At 32.7% G+C, this 21,163-nt stretch overlaps 2 protein-coding genes and 1 pseudogene across 3 annotated transcripts; 1 reads left to right on the plus strand and 2 right to left on the minus strand.

Moving 5' to 3' along the window:
- Nucleotides 1-12,044: 12,044 nt before the first annotated feature.
- LOC104746651 (MATH domain and coiled-coil domain-containing protein At3g58370-like) lies at nucleotides 12,045-13,831 on the minus strand. Its single transcript, XM_087487672.1, has 5 exons — nucleotides 13,626-13,831; nucleotides 13,165-13,337; nucleotides 12,787-13,069; nucleotides 12,516-12,682; nucleotides 12,045-12,358 (listed from the first exon to the last, which is right to left on the minus strand). The coding sequence occupies exons 1-5, from the start codon at nucleotides 13,766-13,768 to the stop codon at nucleotides 12,201-12,203; spliced, it is 924 nt and encodes a 307-aa protein (XP_087343798.1). The 5' UTR covers nucleotides 13,769-13,831; the 3' UTR covers nucleotides 12,045-12,200.
- A 621-nt stretch (nucleotides 13,832-14,452) lies between these two features.
- Nucleotides 14,453-15,314, plus strand: LOC104746653 (uncharacterized). Its single transcript, XM_010468172.3, has 2 exons — nucleotides 14,453-14,751; nucleotides 14,934-15,314. The coding sequence occupies exons 1-2, from the start codon at nucleotides 14,565-14,567 to the stop codon at nucleotides 15,152-15,154; spliced, it is 408 nt and encodes a 135-aa protein (XP_010466474.1). The 5' UTR covers nucleotides 14,453-14,564; the 3' UTR covers nucleotides 15,155-15,314.
- LOC104746652 (transcription factor bHLH117 pseudogene) lies at nucleotides 15,297-16,289 on the minus strand (annotated as a pseudogene). Its single transcript, XR_015581894.1, has one exon. The product of XR_015581894.1 is annotated as a transcription factor bHLH117 pseudogene (transcript).
- Between the last annotated feature and the right edge of the window lie 4,874 nt (nucleotides 16,290-21,163).

Here is a 21,163-nt window from a genome sequence, read left to right on the forward strand (position 1 = left end):
CTACAGTGCTAGGGAAGGTGCAGCAGTCTTAAAAAGGTAAAAAACGACTTCATGCAAAACGAAGAGTCGTGACTCGTACTCATGAGTGTCCAACATTTGACAAAATATGTCATACATTTAATACAATGTAATTTTCCTCTTCTTGATTTTTATCTACACATAACTTTTGTCACGTCTGCAATGTCATAGAGAAAGTTCGAATCCGGATTCCGTTAGTAAATCTAGGATCAATTCACCCGCTTATATAGCCAATGGTCGAAAATTACCAAAACTCTTTTTTTTTTCTTTTTTTGTCAACCACCAAAACCCTTTTCATATCAATAGTTTTCGGAAAACCCATAAGCTATAGCAAAACATATTCAAAATCTAAAGATTCGAAGAACATGAAGCAGAGAGAGGGATAGAAATAGATTAATCTATCTAAATTTCTAACAGAAGAAATTTTGATTTATAATTAAGAAATATTAATTAAACAAACCAGAGCTAGCTCGTTTTGTCTTTTATATTTCCTCTAAATACTGGGGAGAAGTTGAGAGCTAGAGAAAATTTTGACGAACCTGAAACAAAAGAGACAGAGAAGTAGGGTCTTTGGGATGGAATGCGCCACTTAGTTCTAGACTTCTAGGGTTGGATAGGAATAAAATCTAAGAAGAGACTGATTATCTTCAAAAAATTACGATCGATTGACGATTATCTTTTACTATCCCTAAATTCTAAATTGTAATTGCTTCATGTTCGGATATCAATTGATTATCTTCAAGATTAGAATTTTGTAACTTAAAATAAATATAGTATCAGTATGTTTTTTAGATACTAAGACCATCTCCAATGGTTTTCCCTATTTTTACCTCTAAAATAGAGGAACTCTATAATAGAGGTGACTTTTGCTCCAATGGATACCTCTATTTTTTCCTCTAAAAAAGAATATTCCATAAGATTCCTTTTTTTATTTTACTATTAATACCTTTTTACTTATAAAAGTTGCAAACTAATCCATTTATTTTAGTATTTGTGAAATTTTCATAAAATTATGATATTATTTAAATTTTTAACATTCATAAATATTATTTAAATATCACATTTATTAAAAGAAATATATTGCATCATATAAAAATAATGTTATTGGTGGATCCAGAAGTAATTTACCAGAATATTAAATAATTAGTCTTTGTTGTATTAAAAATAATGTTATGGCATGAATAAAAACTAAAATATTTAAGTTATTTATATTTAATAAGATTTTATATAAATTTTCTTTTGCAAATGATAGTCTCAAATTTTAAAAATGTTTTTCTATACAAAAACCTTTTCTATATGAAAACCTTTTAAAATTTTAAACCAAAATATTAAAATTAGTCAAATTTAACTTTATAATCAGTTATCCTATTGATATACTTCATTAAATTATGAGAATTATTATTAAACTATTTAAATATATATATATTTTATTTATTTTGATCATAAATATAAAAGTGTTAAAAGTTCAAAGACCATTTTATAAATAAAAAAGTTCAACTCTATTATAGAGGAAAAAATAGAGTTCCTCTATATATAGAGGAAAAAATAGAGATCTCTATTATAGAGGTAGAAATAGAGATGGGTTGGAGTAGATTTTACTCTAAAATAGAGTTAAAAAGCAAATATAGAGGCGGGTTGGAGATGTCCTAATTGTGTGCTGACATGTATATTTATTTTCAAAAAATTATGTTAAATATGTCAATTTTCAAAATTTAATTGTTCGGATATCAATTGTCAAACACATTTTAAGAATCCTATAGTCACGTACCAAAAATAATTATTTTAAAATTCAAATACTATTAAATCTTATCATTAATATTCACACTTGGGAGGCTCTCTCTGCTTGGTTAAACTCCTCCGATGCTAACTCTCCCATCACTCTCAAGAGACTGGTGGCACAGTTAGTCATTTACACCATCTGGAGGGAAAGGAATCAACGTTTACACAACAACATCAACACTTCCTTGCTTGCTCTGTTCAGGCTTATAGACAGAGGAATCAGGAATGCTATTCTCGCAAAGAGCCACATGAAGCTCTACAAAAACCTTCTCGGCGACTGGTTAAAGTTTCTGTAGGGAAATTGTCTTATCTGATAGCCCTTGAGTTTATTTTTTTGGCAAGGCCTATCTAATGTATTCATCTTATTGTAGCTACTACAATACTTTTTCTTCAATGAAAATTCACAAATTTTCAAAAAAAGAATATGTAAGTTGGACTTTAATCTATATATCTTTTTTTTTTTTTTTGAAATAAAAATCTATATATCTATATATACATTTTTTAAGTACATTTTGGGTTATACCTTTTTATTTGTACTTATTTAAAAACTTATTTACAAAGTTAATCCTTAAACAATTTCTAAAAATAGCATTACTTTAGATTTTGTTTTCAAAATATTTTATATTCCATTCCAACTAAAAAATTACAGCAAAATCAATAAGGAAACATAACTATGATATATTTAACCACACCTTCTATTGTGTTTTGAAAATATTATATCTCTGAATCTTTTGCAAACAAAGAAAACAACAATTTGATTTCCATTTTGTTTCCATTGTTGGTAGCACGAATTTTCTCGGCATCTCAGTGAGTGCGATTTCATCAGAGAACGGTGTGTCAGCATACGAGTGTAAGTTGCTCTTCCGGATTGGCTGAGCTACACCCGGTAGTCTTTCGATCATCGCTTCCATCTCTCCAAAACGCTTGTTGAACATTGCTTCCAAGTGGGCGAATTGCCCATGCTCGATTCCTGTCATGCGCGGTGTGTTGACAACTCCTTGTTGATCCAAATTTCCTTCTCGGATTAGGCTTTCATGTACCTGCCTTGTGTCAGGGTTTCCTCCGTCATTCTCTTCCTGATGAGGAGTTTCCAGCCCGTCCATCTTCCGTTGTGGGTGGTCGATTATTGGTTGTTGGCGTTGAGTTAAGGTCTTGCATCCGATTCACTTGCACGCCGCAAAATCTAGTGCTTGCTTCGGTAAAAACTCTCCCTGCTGTCACCAGGGAGGCATTCTCCTCCCGTAGCCTAGCGTTATTTGCCTCAATCTGTGTCAGCTTCTGCACTGCCTCGTTCAGCTTAGTAGTTAGGGCTTCAAGCTGAGTAGCGACATTCGCATCGATGTTAGCCGTATCACTTCCGTTTCCTATCATCTCACGTAGTTTACTCTAGCCCCTCCTTCTAGCGCCAATTGTTTGGACAAAATAATCGATTTGTTTAGAGACTACAGAAACAAGAAAAAGATGTTGAATAGTCGCTTTTATTGATTAATGTATCGAGCTCAAATACAAGAGTTTAAAGCACAACAGTTTAGGAACCCTAGTTGTGCTATGGAATTGAGTCGTGTGGCTATGGTTTAGGTATCTTGTTTTGGTTTCGATTTTCCTCCCCTATCATATCGAAATTGCTCTCTATTTATAGGGAAGTCCTTTTACCTAATCCTAATGCGATTTGGGTTTAAGTAACCACCTCTTCATGAGATAAGGTCGTTCCCAATATTCTCTCCATGAGATTGAGTCAAATATTCTCTTGATAATGTCGTAGCAAATCAGAGTCGGTCACAAAGTCAGTTACGTCCCTTATTGACTCGTTGTTTGTCGCAACGGCCCAAATTGGCTCGATGTTTGTTGTGTCGGCCCGTATTAGCTTGATGATTGCCATTACGGCCCGTATTGGCTTGATGCTTACTGTTACGGCCTGTATTGGCTTGACGCTTACCGTTACGGCAGGTATTGGCTCAATACTAACCGCTACGGTCGGTATTAACTCAATATTCTAGAGAATGCATAATTCTCTATTATTTATAGAATACATCACAATTATAATAGAATTTATCTATTATAATTTATATGATTAAAATTATGCCCAACAACAGGTAAATGATTAATTCATATAAATTATAATAGGTAAATTCTATTATAGTTGTGATATATTCTATTAATAATAGAGAATTATGCATTCTCTAGAATATTGAGTTAATACCGACCGTAACGGTTAACATTGAGTCAATACCTGCCGTAACGGTAAGCGTCAAGCCAATACGGGCTGTAACGGTAAGCATCAAGCCAATACGGGCTGTAATGGCAATCATCAAGCCAATACGGGCCGACACAACAAACATCGAGCCAATTCGGGCCGTTGCGACAAACAACGAATCAATAAGGGGTGTAACTGACTTTGTGACCGACTCTGATTTGCTACGACATTATCAAGAGAATATTTAACTCAATCTCAAGGAGAGAATATTGGGAACGACCTTATGTCATGAAGAGGCGGTTACTTAAACCCAAATCCCATTAGGATTAGGGTAAAAGGACTTCCCTATAAATAAGGAGCGATTTCGACATGATAGGGGAGGAGAGTCGAAGCCAAAACAAGAGACCTAAAACATAGCCACACGACTCAATTCCATAGCACAGCTAGGGTTCCTAAACTTGTAGTGCTTTAAACTCTTGTATTTGAGCTCGATACATTAATCAATAAAAGCGACTATTCAGCATCTATTTCTTGTTTCCGTAGTCTCTAAACGAATCGATTATTTTTGTTCAAACACCTGTGAGCTTTGATTCTTAACGTAAAATAACACTGATTCACATTTATATAAATATTATAATTAATATATATAAACTTATAAAATTTTAATATATTACGAATAAGTAAAATTAAAATGGTTGAAAATACTATATAATATGGTTATATAGTAGACGAGTTATAAAAAGGACATGTAATTAATAAAATATTACTAAATTTGTGCTAACACGGGTTAAATCCTTTTTTTACTATTTGTTAACACTATTAATATTAGAATATTTGACATATAAAATTAAGTTGATTTAACTAAGATTGTGTAAAATAATTAAATTTTTAGGAAAAATATGACTTAATCATTTTATTATATAAAGTTGGGTTTTGAAAGTTATCCATTAACAAGATTTTGACATGTGTCAAATTATTAATCTTAAATTTTGACACGTGTAAAAGTTAATATTTAATAGAAAGAATGTGATTACAACAAAAATAAATATTTTGTTTCAAAAAATATTAATAATGTAAACAGATAATTATCAAAAATTATAGAATTTAAAGAAAAAGATAAAGTTTTTTTAAAATATTTATAACAAGATTTTGACATGTGTCAAGTTATCAATCTTAGATTTTGATACGTGTAAAAGTTAATATTTAATAGAAAGAATTTGATTACAACAAAAATAAAATATTTTGTTTCAAAAAATATTAATAATGTAAGAAAATAATTATCAAAAATTATAGAATTTATAAAAAAAGACAAAGTTTTTTAAAATAATTATAAGGAGATTATATATATATATATATATATATATATTTCATAAAATTCTAAATTATAATCTTATTTACTTATTTTTAATTTTAAGTGATTAATTCTATAAAAAATATAGAAAAGGAGATTAAGGAAAATATACAGTTAATTATTAATTCTAAATTTTGTAAATACTCACTTCTATATAAACATAGATAATCTCATATTTAAAAAATTTATTCAAAAACACTGCTTTTAACTTTATTTAATTGGAAATTTTTTTGTAATGGGAAGACAAATTTTTCTAAAACAAGTTAATTATCAAAAAATTACAAAAATTATGCAGTTTTAAAAATAATTATAAAGAGATTATATATATAATTCATAAAATTCAAAATTATAACATTAGTTACATATTTTAATTTTAAGTTATTAATTCTACAAAAGAAATAGAAAAGGACTAAGGAAAATATACAGTGAACTATTAATTCTAAAAAAATTAAATACTCACTTCTATATAATCATAGATCGTCTCATATTTTTCATCTAACAAAATAATTTATTTAAAAATATTGCTTTCAACTTTGTTCTATTAGTGAAGCTTTTTGAATGGGAAGACAAATTTTCATATTTTTCAAAATCAAAATATACTCCTACTTTCTATTTTTTTCAGTTTGGAATAGGTAAGATTAATATGTTGTGGAAAAAAAAAAGATTAATATGTTGACCCAAAAAAATGGAAGATTAATATATGCATTTTTTTTTCTAATATTGTATTTTAAAATTTATTTTAGTACTTTTAGATTGTTTTATTTAATTTATATTTTCATCTTTAAATTATTTAAGATTCATATATTACCGTGCTTATAATTTTCTCTTATTTCTTTAATTATGTCAAATTAGTTTTCTTCTAATTTCTCAACCTTGATTGGTTGGTCATAGACCTTTTTACTTGTGCAAACATAATTGTTACCTTCGTTCAATCCCAAAAAGAGATAAAGAGGAGAACGTCATCAACCTAATGGTTGGATAAAATAGGCTAATCAAACACAAGCTTACAACAAACATAGATAGATTGGAAAAACATAAATAGTTGTTAATAGAATCATAAGAGCTCGGAGACAAAAGCTACATCATGGTGTGTCAAAGAAACTTTCACGATTACATTGAGAAATTTAACATTAGTTACTATCAAAACATTTTGTGACTTTGGAAAATGGTATTTAGTTTCATTGGTTGTTAGAGCAAGCCACTTTAAGATAGCTAAAAGACGTGAACATGTTCTCCCCACACAGGAGGAAGGCAGAGCCGAGATTCTCTCTATGGTGAAGGAGGTTGGACGCAAGGTTATCTCCCCAAGGGAAGAAGGTGGGGGAGGTTGGACGCAAGGTTATCTCCCTAGGGGAAAAAGGCAAAGCCAATGTTCTCTCCATGGTGGAGAAGGTTGGACGCTAGGTTCTCTCCATGAGAGAGGAGGGCATAACCGAGGTTCTCTCCATGGTTGGTCATATACTATTGTGATGTAATTTATTTTTTATTTGAAATGTTTTTTAAGCCAACAATTTTAGTGATTAAAGAAACTATGCAAAAGTGAAAGTAAAGAAACATATAATAGTTGACATAATTTGTTCATATAGACATTTTCTAGGTGGTGGTAAATAATATATTTGTAACATACCATATACCTAGGTGTAAAAAATACACTTTTAATGGTAACATAAATAAAAGATTTGAATATAGATTATAAATCAGTGTATTATATAGCAAAAAGAAAATTAATAAATAACATACAATAAATTTTAATATATTTTTAGAAAATTTAATTTAATATACAAAAATTTTAACCCGCACGTCGGAAAATAATGCGAGTGAGGACAAAATACAGGAAAATATAATTTGTTGATTTGTAGGGTCGGTAAACAAGTTTTTAAAGCCTCCCATACGTAACAAACCGGCCATCGAATTTGGATGGGTCCAGGAGCCAGGAATAGATGTAGGGCCCACTTAGGAAGGTGAGCCCATGGACTGAGAGTGGACATGGGCTCACAAAACAAGGTGATGGTTGAGGCGTTACAGAGGCAGATGCTACATCATGGTGTGTCAAAGACACTTCCACGAATACATTGAAAAATTTAACGTTAGTTACTATCAAAAGATTTTGTGACGTTAGAAAAATATTTTTACTTTCATTGGTTGTCGGAGCAAGCCATTTTGAGATAGCAAAAAGACATGAACATTTTCTCTCTACACAGGAAGAGGGTAGAGCCGAGGTTCTCTATATGGTGGAGAAGGTGGGACACAAGGTTATCTCCCCAAGGGAGGAAAGTGAGGAAAGTGGAAGAGGTTGGACGCAAGGTTATCTCCCCAAGGGAGGAAGGTAGAGCCAAGGTTCTCTCCATGGTGGAGGAGGTTGGACGCAAGGTTCTCTCCATAAGGGATGAGGGCGGAGCCGATGTTTTTTCCATAGTGGTCATACATTATTGTGATGATAAATCATTGATTAGTATATTATTTAATATATTTTTTAATTTAAAATGTTTTTTGAGCCAACAATTTTAGTAACTAAAAAACTATGCAAAAGTGAAAATAAAATAATTGGCTTAATGTGTTCACATAGACATTTTCTAGGTGGTGACAAAGAATATATTTGTAACATAGAATATATTTAGGTGTATAAAATACACTTTTAATAGTAACATACATAAAAGATTTGTAAATATATATAAATCAGTGTATTATAACAAAACTAAAATTTATAAATAACAAATTTTAATATATTTTTGTTAAATTTAATTTAATTTATAAAACTTTAAACCCGCACATTTCTGCGGATCCTCATCTAGTAGTGTATAAATGACTTATTATGTATTTAGATCTCTTATTTTTTGTTATAATAGTTAAAAATCAAAATAGAATCTTAAATAATAACCAAAACAAACTAAATATAACAAACAAATGGTCATGAAATATATTGCGGGTTATAACATTAATATAAACATTTAGCCGCACATACGGCCCGAAAAATTTAGTTATTCCTTTATTTGCAAAACATCCAATAATTAATAAATAAATACGATATAATTTATATATAATTATAAAAGTTATATGCGCCGGTTAAAATCTAGTGCATTTAAAAGGTCTAGTGATCCCGGGTGATCTGTTCTGCATCAACTTTTAGTTATTTTGCAGGTACCTTAGTTACTACATCATAGTTATTACTTGACTCTTTTTTTTTGTGTGGTGCTTTCCATAACTGGTTGATGGTTTTGATGCCACATATTTGGGTAAACATGAGCAACGGTATAGAAATTTGAAATTTCTAATGCAAGTTCTAAGATAATTCGCTTTAAAATATAGATTGAATAATTTTGGTTTAATTTGGTTTGATACGTTTTTTTTAATCACAGCATCATCCGCCAATAATCTTACAGTGAATCTTGAAAGGCAGCGGGTCTTTGCGTTCTTGGACACAAAAAGCAGTAATTATCACCAAAGGTAAGCTCATCTTATTGTAAAAATGATAATATATTAGGTGGTTCAGCACTAGTGTCTTTTATACAGTATGTATTCAAGTTCTCTTTCTTCAATTTGTATTTTGTCATATATAGGTACGAAAAATAAAATAAACTAAAATAAAACTTTAAAAATATCAATAAAATAATGCGAGTTATAAGATAACTAGTATTTGTCCCGTGCATCTCCACAAAATTATTATTTGTGATCAAATGATATATATATATATATATAAATACTTGTTAATTTGTAAGAAAGTAATATATTATTTCAGTTATGAGATGGACCTCAAAATTACACAGTCCAAAATGTCAACCTAATAGAGTTTTGGGCACGTATTTGGTTTTGGGCAAAATTACGCAGCTCAAAAGTAATACTCCTTCGTTTCATATTCATAGTACATGATCAATATTTTGTATATGCGAAAAAATTAGCAAATATATAAACATGAAGCATTTAAAAGTAGGAAATTCAATCTGAACGTAGAAATATAAACATGACAGAGTTGTATTAACATTAGACCATAAAGAGATGATTAATGATAACCATAAACACACTTGTTGTTGATCTTACATTGACCCTTAACAGGAAACATCGTAAAAATGTTTGTTAGATGAATGTGAAAAATAACAATCATCAAATTAATAAGTCTGTAGGTGCAATGAATTTTGTTATTATATTTACATGAATAAAAACAAATTGTAGAGGTGAAGGTAGTACCAGTATATATGAGCTATCATTATCTAATTTTGTTTTTGTATCCAATTCCCCTCCTTATCAACAATTAGGATCTTCTAACTGAATATTTAAAAATCATCATTAATATAAGTTCAAGAGAAAATCTATGAATATGAACAAAATTTAAATATTTACATGTATGAGAATTATAAATGTAGTTTAGATGAGTAACCAGAAAAAAAGTTGAATGGAGAAGAGAAGATTACAGAGGAGATGATTACAGAGGAGATATAGTTTAGATGATCAATAAAAAACTATGGAAAATAGAGAATCACCGATAAAGGAAACTGATTTCATAGAAGTGGAATCAGTTGTAAAATCACTTGAATGTGGAATGTGGATAGTGTTGATTTAATAAAGGGAGCGGGTCTTTGCATTGTTGGACAAAAAAACAGTAATTCTCACGAAAGGTAAGCTCATCGTTTTTGTAAATGATACTCCCTCTGTATCACATAGGATGGTTTTTAATCAATTAATGGTAGTAAATTGTAAATTTCAAGAACTACTAAATGGAAATTTAAAAGTTTGATGAATTACTATTAATTAACAATTATGAAATATGTTATTATAAATAAATTATATAATGTACTTATAGCTAAACATTAAATATTTTTTTAATTTATGTGAAAGTCTTAAAACATCAACTATTATGATATAGAGAGAGTATATATTTCATTAGTTTCTTTTATAAAGTACTAGATGAGGACCCGCCCGATGTGCGGGTTTAAAGTTTTATCAATTAAATTTAATTTAACAAAAATATATTAAAATTTGGTGTATGCTATTAATAAAAAAAATTTCGTTATTATACACTGCTTTATATTCATTTACAAATATTTTATATATGTTACTATTAAAAGTGCATTTTTTTAAGCCTAAATAAACTTTATGTTACGTATATATTCTTTATCACCACCTAGAAAATGTTTAAATGAACACATTAAGCCAACAGTTTTTAATTACTAAAATTGTTGGCTCAAAAAACATTTTGAATAAAAAATATATTACATAATATACTAATCAATGATGTATCATCACAATAATGTATGACCACCATGGAGAAAACCTCAAATCCGCCCACATCCTTTATAGAGAGAACCTTCTGTCCAACCTTCTCCATCATATAGAGAACCTCGGCTCTGCTCTCCTCCTGTGTGGAGAGAACATATTCACGTCTTAACTATGCCTTCCTCCCTTGGGGAAATAATCTTGCGTCCAACCTCCTCCACCTTCCTCCCTTTGGGAGATAATTTTGTGTTCAATCTTCTCCACCATAGAGAGAACCTCGGCTCTGTCCTCCTCCTGTCTAGAGAGAAAATGTTCACGTCTTTTTGCTATCTCAAAATGGCTTGCTCCGACAACCAATGAAAGTAAAAACATTTTTCTAACGTCACAAAATATTTTGATAGTAACTAATGTTAAATTTCCCGGTGTATTCGTGGAAGTGACTTTGATACACCATGATGTAGCATTTGTCTCTGTAACGCCTCAACCGCTACCTTTCTTAGTGAGTCATGTCCACTCTCAGTCCATGAGCCCACCTTCCTAAGTGGGCTCTACATCTATTCCTGTCCCGTGCACACACCCATATTCGATGGCCATGTCTGGGAGGCTTTGAAAACTTGTTTATCGACCCTACAAATAAACTAATTATATTTTCTTGTGTTTTGTCCTCACTCGCGCAGTTCCGACAATCACTTCCAGGAAGGTCACCCATAATGAAGTTCTCTCAGTATCCTTGATCAAAGGAATAAGTGCATTTTAGTGACATATGTGGCTAAATCAATTCTTTTAAACCTTTCCGCAAACCAGGGTATCACTGTCTTTGAGCTCTTATGGATCTATCAACAACGATTTATGTTTTTTCAATCTACATATCCCTTTGGGATTGAATGAATAATGGTAACAATTATGTTTGCAAAAAAAAAAGAGTTATGACCAACCAATCAAGCTTGAGAAATTAGAAGAAAAAATATTTGGCATAATTAAAGAAACAATAAAAAATTATAAGCACGATAATATATGAATTCCAAATAATTCAAAGATGAAAATATAAATCAAATAAAACAATCTAATAATACTACAATAATTTTTAAAATACAGTATAAGGAAAAGAAAACACATATATTAATCTTTTTTTGGGTCAGCATATTAATCTTACATTGAAAAAGGAGAAATTAGGAGAAAATTTTGGTTTTAAAAAATAAGAAAAATATACCTTCCCATTAAAAAAAATTCTTAATTAAACAAAGTTGATAGCAATATTTTTGGATAAATTATTTAAATATGAGACGATCTATGTTTATATAGAAGTGAGTATTTACAAAATTTAGAATTAATAAATAACTGTACATTTTCCGTAATCGCTTTTTCTATATTTTTTGTAGAATTAATCACTTAAAATAAAAAATAAGTAAATAATAGTATGATTTTGAATTTTATGAAATATATATATATATATATATAAATAATCTCTTTATAATTATTTTAAAAAACTAGGTATTTTTTTTTAATTCTGTAATTTTTTAAAATTATCTTTTTACAATGTTAATATTTTTTAAAACAAAATATTTTATTTTTGTTGTAATCAAATAAACTAAAATAAAATCTAAAAAATATCAATAAAATAATTTAACACATGATTTTCTAAAGCAGAATTCAGATACTGGGAGAGTATTTGGTGGAAGAAACAACTATAAATTCAATCTCTACATTCAAAGAGCCCTCGTTGTCCAAGTACGCCTCCCGAAGTTTATCTAAAGACGCAAATGTAGACCAACCAAAGCCTGAGTTTAGCTTTGTGTACCAGTAGTTCACTGCAAAACATAGTTAGAAAATATATATAAGCAGGCTTATTAATAAAAAATAGTCAACAAGGGACGAAAAAGAATAATGAATCATGAATCAATGAAGAGTAGAAAAAAAAAATTAAAGAAACTTAGAAGATGATGATGTAAATAGTGTTCAACATACAAGTCCCAGAGACGTGAGTGGTTCCACGAGAATCTACAATTGTGAGATGTGCTCGCGTGTAGATTTTCTCCTCTGCGTTGAGTGTCTTATCATCCCTTAGAGTCAAATAAATGGACACGGACTTGCCTTTGGCTCTAGCATCGCCGTTCGGGTGCAGTTTTAGAAACCTATATAACAATTTGTTGCCCTTGTTAACATTCACAAATGCATATGTATGTGTACAAATTAATAATATGGAAAAATCAACCAAAATTTTCTTAGACTCCCTCACCATTGTCTTCCTCCTACCATAAAGTTATCCGAGTTGTAAGAATCCTCTTTCAACTCTTTAAATTTCTTGAGAGTCCACGAGAACTTGGGATTACGGATTTTCGGATTAAAGGACACGACTTCCCATTTAGCAAGGGATGGAGCAACCAAGACATCAATACCAAATTCACATTGTTCTCCCTCGAAGATATATCCGGCTTTAGGGTCGTTGAAAGTTTCAAGAGAAAGCACTTGAGACATTCCCCACACCGTTCTTAATGCATTGAACCGCTTCAATTCTGTATCTATAATAGTGAGATCATATATATTGTTGATGAGTAAAGTAAAAGAGAAGCAAATGACCAATGTATATGTGAAACATGGAGTATTAATTAGATACCTTTAATAGTAAAGTATTTGTCTGCTTTCTTGTTGTAGACAAAGAATATGAGATATGCAAACACATCAGTTAGTGGTGTTGACAAGAGGTTTGCGCTATCAATCTCCACATACATTGAAATAAATCCACTCCCTTCGTCTTTTGCGTTTCCTTTTGGATATATAACCAATCTCCTAAAAACAATTCGAACAGAATTATATATAGGCCAAATAATTCTCTGTGCTTCATGAAATATGTGAATTCATATCATCACATATACATAATTTATAGAGTTCTATGTTTTACAAGTATATCAATAAAAACACAAACCACAATTCCAGTCAAATTCTTATCTCCAAACTACTCACTAAAAGTGAACTCTTTTGTATATCCAGCTCTTCTTCATGTTTCTTGGAAACTATACAATTAGTTAAGTATACAATAAGTGAAAAAAGAATAACTTTTTTGGTGACCATACATACCAGTTGTACCCGCCGACCGCGAAAAGACTTGATTCGTATTTGTCATCGTCGAGTTCTGTGAGATTCTCAAACTTGATGGAATATGAAGAAGGAGGATGTTCTCTTAACGATGAAGTTTTTGCGTCCAGTACTGCGGTGCCCATCCTTTTGATAAACCACAAGGGAATCGTAAAGAAAAAGACTTAACTTAATTAGGGTTCCTTGATAATGATATCAATCTTCGATTTATATATATTGTTATTTCAACTGCAAGGAACCCAAAAAAAAAAAAAAAAGAGTAAAGGGACTAAAAACAAAAATCGTTGATGACGTGTGGATAGGATTGGTTACACAAAGGGGCTTTTACGGCCCATATTGGCTGGCGGCCATGAGCCCAATTACACAGCAAGTAGAGTTTAACACTTTAAACCTGATTTTGATGTATAAAAAATCAAGGATCCCACTCAAACCTATACCACGAAGATCCAAAGCCTCTCTCAACTCAAGAAACTCTCCCCCAAATCCGAATACAAATCTGTGAGTTTGGTTTTTGATGTGATGTTTCCACTTACCAATTGGGAAGTTGTCTCTTTCTCTCATGAACCCTCTGATCCAAAGTTCTCTTAGACGGTCAACAAATTCTCTAAGTTGGAAGAGCAATACTACTACGTATGAGACCACTTCTTTCTTTGTGGATTTAGCCATTTTCGGTTCAGTTTGGTTATTGGGTTTCCTTCCATATTCTTCTAGAACCGGTTATCAAACCCACGTCAGCTGAACAAAATTTTAGAAAACATTTCATTATTTATTTTTACAGAAAATTACTCTGTAAAATAAAATTGACAAATATATAAAAATTGACGAGACACACACAACAACACAAGCACACACCTTTTGCTTCTCCTTCTTCACAAAAAAAAAAAAAAAAATCGAGTCTTCGAGCTCAAAACTCAAACAACAATGGCGGTTCCGATTCACTTCCTCATCAACTCTCCACATGAATCATCTGACGACGAGTTCAACCTCTCCGAGATTTCCTATTCATCTGATGACGACGAATCCATGGAAGAAGTCGAATCCTCCGAGTTAGTCAACACAAACGCAGGATCTCTCTCTTCTCCTCTCTCCAACCTCGAACATGACGAAGGTACGTACACTCATCACTCTGTTTTCCTCTGTTTCTTCTACTCTGAAAAAAAAAAAAACATCGATCGAGTTCTGTGAGGTTGTTGTAACGTAAACTGATACTATTTTTTGGTAGATTTAATTTTGAGAACCTTGTGTAATCATGTTCGTATCAATGTTTTTTGAGTATGCGTTTTTTTACAGAAAGTGAGGATGAGTTCTGGGTTAAGTATCCGTATCTGAAGGAGTTGGTGGAGATTATAGTAGCTCAAGGTTTGATTTCTGAAGACGATGCTTTTGAGAGAGTGAAGCTTATTGGTGATGACAAGGCTAAAGAGTTGAATGATGGATGGAAAGCTTTGTGTATTAAGGAGCAGGATTTGGGTAACGAGATGCTTGATCTACTTGCTTCCACCATGAAATGAAGCAACTTTGGTTTTAATCTGTTTTGATGATCTTGTGACAACTTTGATCTTTTGATGTGCTCGTTTATGTTTTGGTTTATGAACTTTAATTATGAAACATTCAGCTAATGTTTTCATTTACTCCAAAACAATGGCGTAATACTAAACTTCTATATCAAAACTCTTGAGTTCCATCGCCATTAAAAACGCTATGTAGCTTTCTATGATCATTCTAAGAAAATGAAAACAAAACAGAGTTTTTTTTGGTGTGTGTGGTTCAGAGGTTTCTGGTCATAGCCTTAAGGGTAAGAAGCTGTTCGTAAGAGAAGACGCAAAGACCGTGAGTGGAGAGCAGGTTTCGTGAACCTGGCGAGTTCGCAAGAACCTGTAGGATCTGTTGACGTGTCAGAGATTTAAGCAGATCAGATTCTCCAACTTCTCCGGCGGTGTTGTAGACTGAGTCAAGAGGCATCCAAAGGAGTGAAGCGATTTGAGATTGGAGAAACTTAATGTACTTGTGAGCTTCTTCTAGAATCACCGCTAAACTCATTTTTCTCTCCCACGGCATGAGTTTCTCCAGTGTTCTGATCTTGTTCGAGATCGTCTTACGTTTGCGACCGCCGTCGTTGGTGTTGTGAGACGAAGACGCCGTCGGAGATCCGGAGGTTGTTGAAGAAGTAGAAGAGTGAAGCTTCTTGTGACGTTTCGCGGCTGGAGGAGGAGGGCAGAGAGATGGAAAGAGCTCCATCGTCGTCAGTGTCGGCTCTTCCACGGTTTGTTCGATGGATTTGAGATCTGGCAAGTGAAGAAACGGTGCGGCGGCGGAGTCGTTGTTGGGAAAGAGCTGATTGAAACGAATGGGTTCGTAAAAGAGGTTCTGCTCCAAACGAGGTGACTTAGAGAGGTGGTGACGGTTGAGGAGAGAGAGAGTTGAGTCGAGGAAGAGCGAGTCTGAAAGCGAGAGAGACGAGTCGAGGTAGTGTTGGTGGTGGTGGTCGGAGAAAGTGAAATCGGAAGGTGGGAACGGTGGTAAGGAATCGAAGCTTCGTGAGTAGTCCACGACGGTCGGTTTGTACTCTTCGGGAAGAGGTGGTAAGTCAGAGAGCGAGTCGAACTCGTAAGCTGAAGACTCCATTTTTTTTTCTCCGGCGAAAGCAAAAAAAAAAAAAAGTGAGAGAGGAGGAGAAGATGAGAACGAAGCGTGTGTGAAGACTGTAGAAGAAGAGAATAGAGCAGAGAGATATCCACGTGGCTTTTGATGATTGGGTGAAAGGGAGAAAGAAGGAAATAATTAGTAAGAAGATTATCCACGTGGCGTTAATTGATTGGGTTAAATGGAATAGGCGGCGACACGAGGAACGAAGGTGATTCTGTTATAATGTTTTTATTGTCGACTGTTTGTCGCTGTGGTACAAATTGGTCAGGCGGTTTCAGGGTATTGTACTGAATAAAATATGAACCGTTGGATCAGATGAGACTCTGATCCTAGGGACAGGGATTTTTGTCAGGTAGTGAAACAAATTCTGATCTACGGATTTGTGCCATTCGTAATGATGTTTCTGTAAAGCTTTTTCTTCTTTTTTTTGGGAGGCATAGGCACGTGTACTGTTCCTTTAACCGTGAATGCCAAAGTTTCTGTTAAATCAAATTCGTAATGTTTTTTTTTTTTTTTTTTTTGCATTACTTTGTTCGTGACTCGTGAGACAGTGACAGAGAGAATTTGTTTTTAAAAACAAAATAATTTGAGTGTGTTATAGAAAATGGGAAGAATTATAGAATGAACCTTTCTTAAAAGCGTTACTCTTAAACGTTATGAGATACCACATTTTAAGACTAGGCATGTAACACAAGAATTTGGAGAAAGCGATTGCACATGTGTGTGTGTTCAAGATTGACGTGAATGTTAGACCATGTGCATCGCCGTTGTTTTGGGCTGTCCTTCATGTTTTTTGTTTTAAAAATAAATGGAAAATAGCCAATTAACGAAGAAACGTATCTTCGTTGGGGACGTTTTTCTTCCGTCGACTTGGCCACGTGCTTGTTTCTGATTGGAAGAAGAATTTGTCTAGGGTAAACACAAAAAATTTATCGAGAGAAAGTTCTCGACTTCTCCGAAATTGAATCAAAACGTCGAGCTTCCGTCATCCAGCTTCCGTCAATTGGTGTGAACCCTGTGAAATTCGTGATATGCGTTGTGTTGTGGGCTTCGTTCTCTTTGCTTTGGTTTGCTAGGTCTGGAGATGCCAAAGCGGCTACTGATTCAATCAAATCATCGAGCTTTGGTCTCAGAATCGCCGCCACTCTTCGCCAGTTTGGTTGGCCAGACGAAGCTGTGGTGTTTGCTTTAGCCACGCTTCCGGTTATTGAGCTCCGTGGTGCTATTCTCGTTGGTTATTGGATGCAGCTGAAACCTACGGTTCTCACTTTCTTCTCTGTTCTTGGGTTAGTGTCTCTTATATCTTCACACCCTGCATTAGTGTGTGATAACTTGTGTATGGAAATGGTAATGTGTCTTGTTTGTGGTTGGGTACACGTTTCTGTTGATTAGTTGATTCAATATTAATGAACCAAGATTAGCAGTGTTCTCATTTCTGTTGAATATATGGTAGATTTGTGATAACATGTGTGTGAAAATTGTAATGTGTCTTGTTTAAGGAACACCTTTCTGTTGTTTAGTTGAATCTATGATCTTGAATGAGTTTTGAGTTATATGATAAGTTAGAGCAAACGTTTAATCCATTTCCTTTTGATTCCATTATGTAGCAACAAGAAGTGACACAGATTTTGTCTTTTTGTTTGCAGCAATATGGTTCTAGTTCCATTCATAGTATTTTACCTCAATTCATCTTTTTATATTGCAGGAAGGTTTTCATATTTAAGCAGAAACCAATTTACTCAATTCATCTTTTTAATGTGAGCCCCTTACGGACAAGACTGAGAATTTCTATCAGTGTTTAGTTTTGCACTTTGTGTGATCTAAAGTGGGTCTGCGAATTTGTGATCACCAGCGTTTTGTTTGTTTGTTGTGTGTGTGTGATCTAACAAATTCACAAATTAGTTAGTTTCTCCTCTGCCTTCTGGTCGTTTGTTCTAATCTCATTTTTGTTTAAATGCAGATTGTGCTGGAGTCAATTGGAATCTCAATCTGGCAAATGGCGTTGGCTCCGGTTAATCTACCCTCAGTTGATGTAGAAGGTAAAGCTAAAGAGATTGAGAATGGATACTCGAGTGAGAAATCACAACACGGGTTATGGGTACACAAGGTTACGCAGCTCCAGAGTATGTTGCTACAGGTACTACAACGTCTCGTCTTCTTCTTAGTCCTTTTGGTTTTCATCAAAACACGGGTTATGTGAACATGTTGGTTGCTTCTAACAGGTCATTTGTATGTACAGAGTGATGTATGCCAAAGGATATGATGTTGATTCAGCATTTAGAGTATTTGATGAGACCACTTGTAGAAACATTGTTTCATGGAATTCGATTTTGGCTGGTTTGTACATAGCCAAAGGTACAATTCGATTAATGTTTAAACTTTCAAAATATTATTATTTTATTCAGGGGACCAAATACAAATAGACACCAATGGTCATACTAAAAATAAGAAACTTTCAAAATAATACTAATAAATTTGAGGGACCAAAAATTGTCCCTAACCGATGTCCATGCTCTTATATCACCATTCACCGCATACATTGTATGACACACTACGATGGCAAAAATTGATATATTAAACCCGAATGTGTAGATTGTTTCTATTTGGGCTAAGAGGCCCACTAAATATATCTGTGGACGATGATGAAAAATAGATCAGAACCTTTGTATTGACAATGTTATCTTCAGTGTACTCAATGCATTTTCTCTAGCTTAGGCGTCTGTAAAATGAATGAAATGTTACATTTTTGTTATTTTGGACCCGGTGTTTACTTTTTTTTTTATAAATTGTATGTGAGCTTGAGATGCGTCATACTTCTTAGAGTCATGTGTCTTTTCACAGGTTGAGGTTACGGGTTGTTTTTTTTTTTGTTGTTGTTTGGACAGAGTTTGAATCGGAAACGAAGAAATGTCTTGAATAGAACAACTTGACCCCGGCAACATCTCTTCTACCTTGGCGGTAAAAAATATACTTTAACCCGAGTAATAATGTTTTTTTGGGCCAAAAGGCCCATTAAATCTAGACATTTTTCAAATTTGTATTTTGAGCGTTACTAAAAGCATTTTCTCCGGGTCTTCTTTTTTTGTCCGTGTCGTCCATTTTCGCCGGTTTAAATACGGGTGGGCGTTCGGTTTTTCGGTTTGGTTTAGGTTCGGTTTTTTCAGTTTACGGTTTTTTTGGTTTTATAAAAATGGAACCATAAAGAAACCATATATAATTCGGTTTGGTTACGGTTAGGTTTTTTCGGTTTATGGTTTTTTCGGTTTCATAAAAAATGAAACCATATAAAAACCATATGTATCACAGTTCGGTTCGGTTTCGGTTTGGTTCCGGTTTTTAATGGTTATTTTATACTTTTAAAAAATAGATAGTTGATACATAACTAAAAATAAACATAAAAGTAAAACCTAAACATAAAAAAAAAAATAGAATCCAAATTTAGTTTTGTAATTCGATAGATTACTAAGAGATCAATAACTATAAGCCCAATAAAGAAAAAAATATTGATATTGTTATACAATTTAAAGTTATAAGTTGGAGAAACTAATTATATCTAATTTATCCTAAATTTTTTTAAAAAACCAAAAAGACCATTCGGTTTTACGGTTTTTAACCAGACTAAACCTAAACCAAATGCTTAACTAAAATGAAAACCAAACGGATTTTTAGACTTAACCATAACCAAACCAAACCTATTATTTTGGTTTGGTTCGGTTCGGTTTTTTGGATTTCGGTTTTTTTGCCCACCCCTAGTTTAAAAGGAGAAAGATATACATTTCCCAAAACATTTTTTTTGTCGCATATCCCAAAACCTTTGACAACTTTTTATAAAGAATATTCGATTCATGTAACATTCTTAAACCAAGTAAAGTGTGATCATGACATATTAGGAGATGTTAAGTACACGACTATATCTACTGCAAATATGCTCGTCGGAAACTAATAACTCAATGGTTTTCTCTATGATGCTATCCAAAATAAGCTTGACTTCTTCAATACCGAGTTATACCATGTCACAATTTCACATGATTCATGAGCAATACATGGAGGGGGAAGATTCTCAATGTCGCATGTGTTTTACTATCAATGTTTTAATACAATAACATATAAGTTAGTTAGAAGGTGTGTTTTAAATCTTACAAGTGATCGTTCGAGAAATGATCATACGTACATTTTTCTAATCTTAAAAAAAGAAAAGAAAACAAAAGTAGGAATCCCTCCAAAGCATATTCAAGCAAAAGGTAAGAGATGACCACATGACCCAAAACTCAGGGATTTGTTTATACCATAAAAAAATATAATACATATGTACCGGTCGACCAATGTAGCCCGCAACACACACATATGGTAGTGAATTACATACAACGCAATCACAATGGTTCATTAGTTTAGTTAGGCAGAAAACTTTGTGACTTGTGAGTCATTTGCAATGCATTGGTGGTTCTCGTAGTTCCGTATATATTTATATTGGTATATTTGTGTATAGTGCTATATCAACTTACCAAGTGAATTAAAAAAACAAAAAAAAAAAAACTTACCAAGTGAATTAATAGTTTTGTTAAATGAATTTATAAAGTATATATATGTTTGGTTGATCGATGAACCTTTTTATCTAACGTAAAAAAATGGTATGATTGCTGTTACTTTATTAGGTTCCACACCACGTGAGCAATATTGGCGTCTCACGTAATTAAGCACCTTAAAACATTTAAACTTCCACTCTGTCTACCTATACCTAGTAACCTTATTATTGTATTTTGGATATAAGTTTGGTTTCGTTTAGCTTCTTGGTTAATGTGAATTAGTTGATAACATATACATACAATTCGAACCAAACCAATAATGAAAAGAAAAAAGTAATTTACATATTGTGT

This window comes from Camelina sativa, chromosome 15, assembly GCF_030686135.1.
Source record: "Camelina sativa cultivar CO46 ecotype springtype chromosome 15, ASM3068613v1".
NCBI lineage: Eukaryota > Viridiplantae > Streptophyta > Magnoliopsida > Brassicales > Brassicaceae > Camelina > Camelina sativa.